This window comes from Cryptomeria japonica, chromosome 7, assembly GCF_030272615.1.
Source record: "Cryptomeria japonica chromosome 7, Sugi_1.0, whole genome shotgun sequence".
NCBI lineage: Eukaryota > Viridiplantae > Streptophyta > Pinopsida > Cupressales > Cupressaceae > Cryptomeria > Cryptomeria japonica.
Genome location: NC_081411.1, coordinates 859,285,849 through 859,298,208, shown reverse-complemented (window position 1 = coordinate 859,298,208; position 12,360 = coordinate 859,285,849). Strand labels below are relative to the sequence as shown.

The following is a 12,360-nucleotide window of genomic DNA, read 5'->3' as shown; positions in this document are numbered from 1 at the left end:
TTAAATAAAGCTATTTATATAGCTAATTGGAGTAATAAGGGGATATTGGCTTCTTCTGGTCAGGCAGGCATATGTGTTATAGCTCGTTGGAAAGGTCTTGAATTATTATAACTTATTTTCATCATCCGGAGACCTTCTGGCACCTTGAGTTTTGTTATTTGACGAAAGGGGTGTTTTTCCTATACATAAAGGCCTTTTAATTAAGAATATGCCATTATTTAATAAAGGTAAAAGCATATTCTCCCTTTAGGGTTCGAGTAGCTTTGAGAGGGAGATAAAAGGAGATGTTGGCTCATTATTTTATTATCTTTTTACATCTTCAAACTTGGCATTTGTGAATTTGCTCTGAGGAGCGATTTCTGGAGAACTAGGACGCAAACCCCAGGGCTTGGATATTGGGACGCAAACCCCAATAGAAGCTTTCAGCAGCTTCATTTGGTTTCAAACTTTGATTGGAGTGCAAGTTTAGTATTGGAAGAGCTTTGGCTTTGGACATTAGGTATATTGCTTGGCACGTGGGAGTTCCTTGGCTGCTTGGACGTGACTGCAGAAACCGTACGGCCTCCTTCCAGCTGGCACATGGGTTGCTGATTGCTATTCATCAGCCATCTCTTTTCATCGTGCGTGGATGGTCTTTCTTGCAGCCGGCAACATTATTTTGGTTGGTAGATACTTTGCTGGCACATCATTTATGTATTTTGCCTGGTACGATTTGTAGCTATTCTGGATTGGCTGAATATTATATTATTGCACATTATTTTCTAGCCTATTTCATATTTGTTGCTGTTGTTATTCATTGTTTACCTATATTTGGAAAAATACAATCAAAAACAAAAGACACAACCTTTCTGCAACTTCTGTCTCTCTCTGAAAGATCATTTAATAAACAGGAAGAATTTATTTTAAAACAAATAATTAAAAATTACAGCCTGTCAGCTTAAAAGATCCATCAGGGATCTTTCAGCGAGTATTCAAGGCTAAGTGTGCAGCAAATGCGACTATATGAATACCGTCAGGTCCCAGATTAGCTAACAGATTCTAGAAATTGCCTACAAGTCCGGGAATTTGAGGTAGTAAGACATCTCTTGCCAAGCATCGATTGGTCACAAGATCCAATCACTGATTTTGAGGCGGTTATGGCAGCCCCAGGAAGGTACATTGATCAGTGGTTGCACCAACAAATTGAGCGACTAATTCATGAGGGAGTCCAATTCACCTACCAAATGATGGGTAGCCTTGATTCTCAGTCCTCCGACGATGAGGGAACCTCGAGTGCACTGAAGGAAGAGGTTGAAAAGCCCAAAAAAAGGAAGAAGGCTAAAGCTAGCAGAGGGACTCAGACATCTAAAAGAACAAGAAGGCAGAAGATCCCTATTAGCAAACCGGAGGTCACTTCATCATCAAAAGACCCCAGTTCATCTGATGATGTAATAGAACTAGATTATATACCTGCTCCGCCTTCCCAGAGCGATCTTGACGCATTCGAAGCTGATGATCCTCCTGCACAAGACGTGCTAAATGCAAAGGTGGAGGTCATTGAGTCTGCTGAACTTGAGAATCAAGTTGAGGAAGGAGCAATTTTGTCTACTCAAGGGGTTGAATTGCATGAACCCACCCAAGGGAGCCGCCATGAATTACAACTGCATAGTACTGCCAAGGATGACTCCACTGTTGAGGGAGAGTAAAGGACAGATGAGACCCGCGAGCCTGAAAGGACTAAAGAACAACCATCACAAGAAGATACCATACAGTTGTTCAGTGAGGTAGGAGAGAATTCAGCTGCGAGCAAAGGACTTGACACTTCTTCAACTCCTCCTGTAACAAAGCAGCTACAAATATGCGATGAGCCAGCTGAAAACATTAAAGAGCAGAGTGGGAATTTAACCATAGCGTCAGGACAGACTATACCTCAGGATTGGTTAGTTGCTCGAGCTCAGCAAAAGGCAGCCACCAGGCCACCCATCGACTTGGAAGACATTTTCTCATGCATAGACGAAGCCAAGTCCAAGGGGAAGAAGAAGCCTAAAGCATATTCCCGGATAACCAAAGATGAACAAAGGAACCGTACCCTCCATATTGCCACCCCGCCTGTCGATAAGCCAGCAGATCAAGTTACACTGGCTGATTATAGCATTACAATCGTCCCAATTGGACGAGCCACCAAGGAACAAGAAAGGGAGGAGTTCAAAGACTCCATGCAAAACATGCTCAGACAACTCGAAGAGATAACTACTGAGAAGGACATGTATCAAGTTCGTGCTGAGCAGGCAGAGGGGTACATTGATCAACTACTAAGACCATTGCATAATGCCCCCAAGTCCCATATTCGCCCTACAGCATTCGCGCAAAGGACCACCATAGAATTTGAAGGAGTACGAGATACTGCCAAGGCCGTCAAGGAATGGATGCGAGGCATTAAAGAAAGGGGAGAACAAATCATTGAAGAGGTAAAAGAAATGGCCCACCACCGAGAGACCATTCTAGTCAAGCTACTCAAGGTAAAGCGGGAGTGCCTCAAAGTCCATGAGGTAGCTACTACAACTCTTCCTCTCGTAAGAGCTCTTTTCTGGACCCAAACACAGATTCCTACATTGTCCGCCATACTAAACCCCCACGACATCAACATTTTTAAAGAATGGTACTGGACTATCACTATGAAGAGTGAGACAAGAGAAATCATTGACAAAGAGCAAGATGCATGCGAGGGAATTCTGAAGAACATGCAAGAACTTGGCAAGACAAGAGATTTTGAAGGTTGCAGCCTTCCACACAGGGTTCCAATCGTTGCCGACATGAATGATCTTGGGATTATCTATGTCACCGAGGTTTGGGGTGTCTCCCCTCCAATATTCTTTGTATTTCGGCAGGTACACCTCCTCTGTTACTTGCTCTGGTTCCTCTACTTCGAGCCTGTAGCTCTGGAACATTTCGTAATCTTCCATCTACCAATGGAAGAGCCCGTTCAATGATCCCGTCTCATCCTCGGAGCACTCTCCTAGTTTGAGAATCCCTTCGTCGTTGGGCTCCCTCCAGCCCCGTCCTTCGTCCCTTAGGTCACCTTCTCCTTCAACCTCCGATTCTGAAGATGATGCCAGTTCCTCACTAACCAACTGCGTCCCAAGGTCTATGATAAACTTCCTTCCTCCATTCTCCATAGACAGAGTGTTCTTCCAATTGTGGATGGCCTTGGCTGCCACAAGCCACCCTCTCCCTAAGATCGCATCATACCCTTTTTTCTTTAGTGGGATTACCACAAAGTCCAATATCAAGGGTTGCGCCCCGATGGTAACTTGCTGGCCCATCAGTGTCCCGATGGGTTTGATTCCATGTTGATCTACTCCTAGCAAATTGAATGTACATGGCCATAGCGTCGGCTTCCCCAGCTTCCGCCAGGTTTCTTCTGGAAGAACATTCACTCTTGATCCACCATCGACGATGGTATCGGTTAGAATGGTGCCAAGGATACCCATCTCCACAATGGTCGAGTACCTTCTAGTGTTAACTGCCAGCAGCATGGGGTCTATTGCAGACCCCCTAGGAACATCTGTGCGGTGGTTGGTATTGGTGCGTGGTTGGGAGAGATTATTCAGCAACGCCGTTCGTAATTGAGGCATTGTCTGGAGGAGGTCGTGTACCTTCATAGGCACCTCCAATTTTAAAATTTGATTTAGTATAGCCTCCTCCGCCTCCGATCAGCTGGAAGCATCCGTCGTACCCTTTGCCTTCGCCTTTCTCGTATCTCTTTCTCAATTTCTACTCGTGCTTCCCGTACCCTTCACTTCTCCATCTCCGGGTCTGGGCACATTGCGTGTTTGGCTTGGCCGCGGGTTACAGCCAGCACTTCCCCTTCTTTGCTTTCCTCGATATCGAGCAAGTTGATGCCGGACTTCGGGCAGGTGGTGTCTTCGTGGTGTCTCGGTCCGCACCATTTGCACAAATATTGTGTGGCCTCTCCCTTCGGGCAGTCTCGGGCGAAGTGCCCCCACTGGTTGCATGCTCTGCATTGTACCATCGGTCGGCCTTTGGAGTCATATTGGATCCGGCTCCTTGTATTGTTATTGTTGTTTCGTCCTCCCCACCGATTATCTCGGTAGCCTCCCGATGTTGCATTATTGTTCGCTTGGGAGCTGTCGGTACCACCCGATGTAGTTGGTTGTTCCTACGTAAGCAATACTTGTTGGTTTCGTGTTTTCATGTTGTAGGGGCATTCCCTGGTGGGATGCCCCATCAACTGGCATATAGCACAATAGGCCTTCTTTTGGCAGGAGCCTTTCGTGTGGCCATCCGTCTTACATTCCGTGCACCAAAGCTCCCCTTCGTCAATCTTGCTCGGACCTCCCTTCATAACCTTCAGCTCTTCCATCATCCTCAACATGTCCTTCTGCAGGGTTTACACCTTTTTGCCGAACTCGCCATCGTTGCTGCTTCCCTCGGAAGAGTCATCATCCTCGGACGAGCTATCCTTCTTTTTCTTCTTGGATGTCTTGGTCTCGCTCTCGAGATCCATCGCTCTATTATATGCATCTTCGTACGATGTTGGTGGAACAATTTTCATCTTCTTCCGGATGGAGTATTTCAATCCCTCCACGAACCATCTCTTTTTCAACCCATTCACTGGTTGACTCTCCATTTTCCCCAACAGTTCCTTGAGCCGCCGACTATAGGCTCGGACAGTCTCGTTCTTGTTCTGCTTTGTGCCATAGATTTCGGCTACTATTTCATTGTCATCTCTGAGAAGGCGAAACTCTATACCCCTTCAGGTTGGGCCATGTGCCGACTTTGGTCTTATCCATATCGGAGTACCAGTCGATGGCCACTCCCCTTAAGGTTGCTGGAAATTGTGTTACCCATTCGTCCTGGTCGGTAACACCGTTCGCTGACCATATGGTTTCGCAAGTGCGGCAATGGCGGACGGGACCTTCCTTCCCGTCGCCATTGAACTTTGGCAGCTTCTGCTTACTTGCCATCCCACTGCTGGGTCTCGCTCCTCTGGTGCCTTGTGTGCTTGTACGTGATGATCCTCCGCCTCCACCTCCTGCACCTGACCCTCCACTCGTGGGTCTTCCGGAGAAGGCTGTTGACCCCGAACCGAACAAATTGCCTCCCGTACGGTACCCTTGTGCTCTCTCGGCACCGTCGGCCGTACCATCACCTTCAGTCGTCTCCCTCCGGTTGTCCTCCGAAATGGACAAGTTCTTTAGTAGGTCTCTAGTAGCGTCGATCAGGTTTAGACTTCGCCTTGTTTGTTCCACCAACTCTTCGCAATTTCTTACCCTACGGTGGTATTCTGGCGAACTGTAGAGTTCTCCTTCAGCACCCTCCGTGACTCCTAGGTTCCCTTCGGGCAACCCTACGACAGTGTAGAAAGTGTAATTCTCTCTGTCTATCTCTGCCTCCGCAACCTCCATGACACCTCCTAGGTTCCCTTCAAGCAACCCCTCAGTCGGTCGTCCTTCGGCAAGCTGCCTTGGCCTACGCCTTCGTTCTATTTGCTATCTAAGATTCAACGCTCTTTGTGCCACTTCCCATTCGTCACTTTGTATCTTTTTATTTTTGTCCTTATTTAGTATATTTGGCATAAATCACTTCCGTACATAGCAAGCACACACCATGTACACAAAAAAAAAACTTTTATTATTTTCCCTTTCGGCCACAATTTATATCAACATTGTGCTGGGATTATTGCAGGGTTCAATTTCCCCTTCGACTCTTGCCATCACGCTCTACATCCCAACGACGATTGTTCTATTTGCGCGTTGTCGGTCTCTGGGTTAATCTCATCGACGAGTAGGCCTATCGTGTCCGTACGCCATCCGCTCCTTCCTTTCCCGAGTATGTCTAGGCAACGGCGCCAAATGTTTGCCACATACGGGTAAACGATTAAACACAGAAAGTAAATACACAGAACATAATGGAAATATATTAAAGAACCAGTCTCTGTATTAATTCAACAGTCCATATACATCAAGTGCCATAACATCACATTTGATACCGCTATTCTGATGCCACTTCGAAGGAAAGGTACGCAATATATAAAAGCCAAAGGGGTGCGACCAACCGTCGCGTCCAACTGCCCTTTGGGACAACTAACTAACTGACCGCCGTAACTCATTATTACCGACAACAACATAAACATAATATGACAACATAACATAATAATTATTCCCGGCAACATGCAATAGTTAAAGTCATTCCTTATGCTTCTCAACTATATTCTACATGTTTTAGTTTATTTTATGAATTTATGTAAATTTTTAATAAGTTGAGTTTTTTACAAGCCCCGAGCCCGAGTCAATTTGGCCTACTAAGGTTTTCTCAAGTCTGGTGTCGTTTCTCCTTCTCAACAACGAAAGCTTTAATTGAAGACCCATAGTCTATTTTTATTTCTCATAGGCTAAGGGAAATAAATTAATAATTTTATAATAGCATTATAATTTGGGCGCAATCATCTCTTCAAAAAGGTCAATTTAAATGTTACTATTGACAATCATATAAATGAGACATTACACGGCTTGTATATTACTTTATTTTTAAAAAAAAATTTAAATCACATAGAGGGAAAAGTGAAAACTAATAAAGGGCCCAAAACGTGGTGCCTATATAGGAGAGGTGAGCACCAATGTTTAATGTAACCTTGCAGGTCACAGTGACTATGTAAATATCAAGAATCAAGTTCATGAAGCTACTCAGTGATGGAACAGCAAGAGTCAATAAGGAGGAGATCAGATATGGGCATACATGGCAGTATAGTCAGTTTGATAATGCACCCTTTCTAAAGAGCCTCATTGAGTTTCAGAAGGAATTTAATGATGATGTAGCTGTAAAGAAAAAGATGGACACCCGGGCACATGGCACCACATTTCATCAATACTGATGAAGAATTTTCTGCAATTGATCCTCCATTAGAATGGAAGGATTTAGATATTTATAGTGAGAGTAGGAATTTCCAAGTGTTAATTTGATAAATGGTGTAGTACAGTTTTGTGCAGCTGTAGACCTTTTTTGCTATGTATAGACTGCTATGTTCAGATCTGTATTGCTACATTTTGTATATAAGCAGACAGTAACTAGACAAATGCTTTCAATATATGTCTTTGTTGAACAGTGACATTCCAGTCATCATGCAGCCCCATGGGCTGATCAGTATTTGTATGTAATCAGTTCTTGTAATATTTTTAATACAAAAAAAATTGAAACATTCAAGGACGTAAACTCGCGGTGTACAAATTCCAAACAATGAAAACCCTCTTGGATTCAATTTTAGATTTGGAGACAACAAACCTTCATATCCATTGACGCAATTCCACTCAAGGATCACAATTGTGTTTATTATTGCAATAATTTTGATTCTTATTCGCAAGAAAATTACTCTACAACAGAAAATTAGCACTATTTTCAAGGGTTTCCAACTCACATATTGCTGCACCATATTTAAAAGGGCATACTACAATCCAATCAGAAGAATAATGCACTTTAGCCTTCATACCAGTCACTGTCATAGAAGTATAAAGGCAGCCGTACAACATACAAACCCTGTACCACTTATTTCCAGTTCTTTCTGGCCAATGACTCATTTCTTATAAGCATTTTTTTGGCATTACAGGATACACCAACATAAGGGTTTATATATCAGCCGTTGCACCATAAATTTAGGGGAGTATCTACCCATTGCCCATAGTACAGGCTGTGTGGCCACCTATCAATGAAAACTAACTACTATAACTGGGTCAATTTGATACAAAATTTATTGCTGATATTTTCTATTTTACACTACATTGAAATAAATTATCAGTTTTAGCACCTTGTTCACAGCCTTTAATAGAGCTGTTATAAATGCTATAATTGTTGATTTTTGACATGTTATCAACATTAAATGCTGCTTCAAATCAGATCTATTATTACACATAAATTCAAGGGTCCCTAGGGCTTTATTAATTTCTGTTCATTTATTATTATAATCATGTATTAATAAAAAATCTTATTTCTAGGATTTTTAAATTGTTTTTCCATTCTTAGTGTTCTACATCTGTAGTATATGAGTGCTTAGATTAATACTTAAATTCCATTTTGCTGATTACTATTAGACGAAGCTTTTATTTATATTTTATTTTTCTATTTTCAGTTTGATATAACCCAAAAATACGGAAAATTGCACATTCCGGGGGTTGCCAAATGGGGACATAACATCTGAGTTTTTTATTCTTTGAACTTTACCCACATTTAAGGATGATTTTAAGGACTCAAAAATCTCAAGAAGCTTGACAAATTAGATTTTACAAACAAAAAGGGTCATCCAAGCATTAAACTGTTGAAGTACAAAAGTAGGAGCTTCAATAATTGTATTCCGTGAGATTAATATCATGCAAAAAGAGAAAGCTCTAAAGCACCTTTGCAGCTTGCTGGAAAAGAAAACTTGTTTGCTCCATCCCACTTATCTGGCACAAAGAAAGAAAGTGCCAAACCAATACTTAGAGCTGTCCAAACATGCAATACTAGGAAGAAGACTCGAATAGTAACATAAATTCAAACAAATAACTTTAGCTACCCATGGAACTTGGATCTTGATATTTCAAATCAAAACTGCAGGTCTTAGATATCAACATTTCAAAATGAACCATCTCATCTGATCAATAAGCAAAAATGTTACTAATGTGGAATCAATAAAAATTGCCTAAGTTGCATACCAAAAAGCTTCTATGTAAGCATTACTTACGAGATTTATATCAGTGAAAATGATAGTGCCTGACTTGAGCTTCCCAAACAAATTCTCTTTTCCACTTTGAAGTTTCAAAGAGCTAAAGTTTGAAGATTGCAAGAACCAACCATCAATACGTGCAAAATCACGTAGCCCCAAGCATCGGAAGAGCATTGCTGCTCCCCTACGAATATGATCAATAACATCAACTGAAAACCGAGGCGGAGTGTGATAAGTAACCTACCATAGAAAAAAAAAGATACCCATTAAGAAAACCTACCATGCTTCTTGCAAGAGATAGAACAGAAGCAATGAAAGTGAAACAGAAATTAAGTTATAGTTTATGATACATAACAACAGAAAACTGGGTGATGTGGGAAGCAACCTGCCATTCTAAAGCAATAAACCAAAGCAGTGTTCAATATAACATAGTATAAGTAACAAAGAAGTTTCAAGTTATCAGCAAAAGGCCTTTTAGTAGGTAAGACATGGTATTCTGCTGATCATAGTTTAAAAACTTGACTCTGCAAAACTAGACCCAAATTTGACTCAAACTCAGTAACTCAGCAAAAATGTGCCAACTCTCAGCTAATTCTCTGCATAAAAAAGCACATATATTTAATATTTACAAAATAATCTTTAAAAACATGCATAAATATTGAATTTAGAGAACTAATAAGTAGTTTTTCATCCATTATCGATCAAAAAGAAGTTCAATACACATCTGTGTCATGTGTTGTACCCATACAAAACTGAAATGCACCTAAATGAAATTCTTGCAAATCTAACAATAAACTGATTCCCAGTCTGAGATACACCAGGCAGAAATATTTGCACACCTCAACAATAAATGACTAACAGAAGTCTCAAATATATCAAAAATGTCTTACAGCAGAATTTCCAGAATTGAATCACATATATCACCCTTCACATGAATGTATCCTTAGGCATTGAATTAAATACAGACTCAGATTTTCAAAATATATTCTCAGGTTTGATCCACTCACAGTGTAATGAAATTACAATATCATATTCCTGAACTAGCGAATAAGACCCTTGTGGGGATGGCACTTCCTCAAATCGCATTCATCTCTACAGCCTCTGTCAACTTGCTGGTGTCTTCAGACACACAGCAAAGGTGAAACTAAGCATATTGCTATCCAATCGCTCCTTCCAAGTATGGCCTTCAATACATCCTCAGCCCTTCGAGAATTTGGCTTGTAGCAGCAGAGTCACCTGTATTATCAAGCGAAACAGAACTGGCAGATATGTGATGGACTGGAAAATATTAGTAGGCAGGGATTACTATTGCTATTGAGATGCTACAGGTAGGGATATTGTCCTACCTGTAAGCAGCCACCTGAGAATTTTATCCCAGGCAGAAGGAAACATACTCAAAGGAAAATCCGTGTAATTCATAATACCTTCAATAGAGATTGCCCACTTCTTTTATAGGCAATGGCTAAACAGGTTGGCCCAAGGAAATAGAATTAAATAAGCCTTGTAAGTTGGAAAGCACCAAATTATTTATTATATACAATATTAGACTTGCAAGTTGGCCTCAATGAGACAATTATTTAATAATTTTAATTTATTAATTATTTAATATTTTGTTTATTTATTTAATTATTTGGGACTGGCTCACCCAGACAATTCACTCTTGTATACTGCACCAGCTGCCTTATGCACCTGTGTACCTGAAATATAATACCAGGATCCCATATCAATCTCAAAATCACCACTTTGCCACTCAGTTGTGCTACTCTGATATCAACATCTCTTATCCAAACTTCACCAATGTTCTTATCACTCTTGGAACCAAGAGTTTGAACGTTTCTTGGCCCACCTTCGTGTAATTAGAGTGCAGAATCATAGGGATTTCTAGATAAGCTTGTAGTTCTTCAATGCACTCAATCTCAGACAAACCAATCTTCATAGCATCACAACTAATATTTTGCATAGTATTGCATGCACCAATTATTCTCATATACTGTGTATCATCATTACAAACAATTATGTTCATACCTAAAGCTTGGGTTGTGTTGATGTGGCTAAAATCGCATTGCTACGACTCTATCCGGCCAACGCAAAATAGAATTTACTCCCTGAGTATCCTATCCTCTCTTGTATAAGGAAGCCCTAATGTTGTTTTTAATCGATCAAAGGGGACAACCTCAAGGTTCCAAATGTCAGTTCTTGACTGCGGGATAACTCAACGGTCAATGTGTTTTGCTGGGAGCACAAGGGGACTTACGTTTTGCAACGAGCTGGTCTGCTTCTGATTCTCGAACTAGGAAATAAAAGCAAAGGAGAAGGGTTTAGGGGACCTAAAGATTAACAAGACTGGTATGCGAGTAGACAAATTCAACATAACCAATCCCTGCTTGGCCAGAATAACTCACAACCTCACAGGAACGGTGCAATCTTCAAAGAGACTTAGAAGATTTTCAGACTACAGGTGCATGGCTAAGCACCCAATTCTGGCGCAGCTCAGACGGACACTTGCAATTGAACTAAACACAATTTTAAAGGCTCTGGCTAACCATACACAATCAGCATATCCTCAATGGTATGAGCCTGAATCCATCAAAACCCTACACACCCAAAAAAAAGATCTATCTAAATTGCTAAAGGAAATCATGCAAACAAACTAAAACCAAGATGATAAACACCAAATCAATGTCCATATATTGATTTCAGCTGCCATTACAACTATTTTTGCAGCATTTCTATACTACTACTAAAATTTAACCTTCTACAAAACTCTAACCTATTCTAATTGTCTACAAAAAAAACTCTAACAAGAATCTAACCCTTTACAAAAGAAAGGCCTTTGTCTTTTATAGATTTTACAAATTTGAATCGATGGCAGGATTCGTTGCATCCAAGGGCCCTGATCTGTCTTCCAGAAGCATGGCAGCTTTGACCCATGCCCATTCAATCCTCAGTTATCCTCCCAACCAGTCTCCTCAACTACCGACCACTATTTGACATCAATTCAGGTCTATCTGGTAGTTGGAAATAACTGACCTGTGTCCCTTTGTTTTGAATACATTAGGTAAGGCCCACAGGCAAATTGTTTTACAATAAAACAATTTCAGTTTTCGGAAACTGAATTTCTAGAATTAAATCCAGCTGTGTATTCTTCTAAGAATGCACATTTTGTAACATTTTGAGTGTTCCTTGTCTTTGATCTTGAGGGTGGACTTTGTCTTGTGGTCTGCGAATGGGCTCCCTATGCTTCGTCGCTTCGACCTTGCCCTCTGCATCTTTGCTTTCCTGCCTTTGATCGCAATCGCATCTCCAATTTGCATTTCAGGTTATCGTCAATCTGCAAACAATGAATTCCACTTATAATAATCATTTTGAAAAATTAATTAAATTAATTTAACAAATATTAAATTTTAGTCGATGTTGGGCTTTGTTCGGCGAATCTGAAAGGTGTTTTAAAACAATTCGAACCGTTTTACTTTGTTTCATTTTGTCTTGAAATTGCGCCGCTTTAAGGGGAAAACTTAGCCCTTGAGAGGCAATGGCTTGACTTCCTTTTGACTCGACGTTTAAGGTGAAAATACAAAAACCTAACTTATCACTTGTTAAAATTCGGCCATTTAAAACATATTGCAAACTCGGACTCCTGGTCGTCTTTGCAAGGTCGGGGCCTT

At 41.0% G+C, this 12,360-nt stretch overlaps 1 protein-coding gene across 2 annotated transcripts in view; it reads right to left on the bottom strand.

Annotated features, from left to right (window-relative positions):
• The window catches only part of LOC131047033 (uncharacterized), a 366,423-nt gene that overhangs the window by 249,188 nt on the left and 104,875 nt on the right, over nucleotides 1–12,360 (bottom strand). For both annotated transcript variants that reach the window (XR_009358409.1, XM_057980827.2), the window contains exons 11-12: nucleotides 8,714–8,935; nucleotides 8,388–8,435 (exon numbers count right to left, since the gene is read on the bottom strand). Coding sequence is in view for 1 of the 2 variants with exons in the window: in XM_057980827.2 (XP_057836810.1) it covers nucleotides 8,388–8,435; nucleotides 8,714–8,935 (270 nt within the window). In the remaining variant the exon portion in view is untranslated. The remainder of the gene's footprint in view (nucleotides 1–8,387; nucleotides 8,436–8,713; nucleotides 8,936–12,360) is intronic.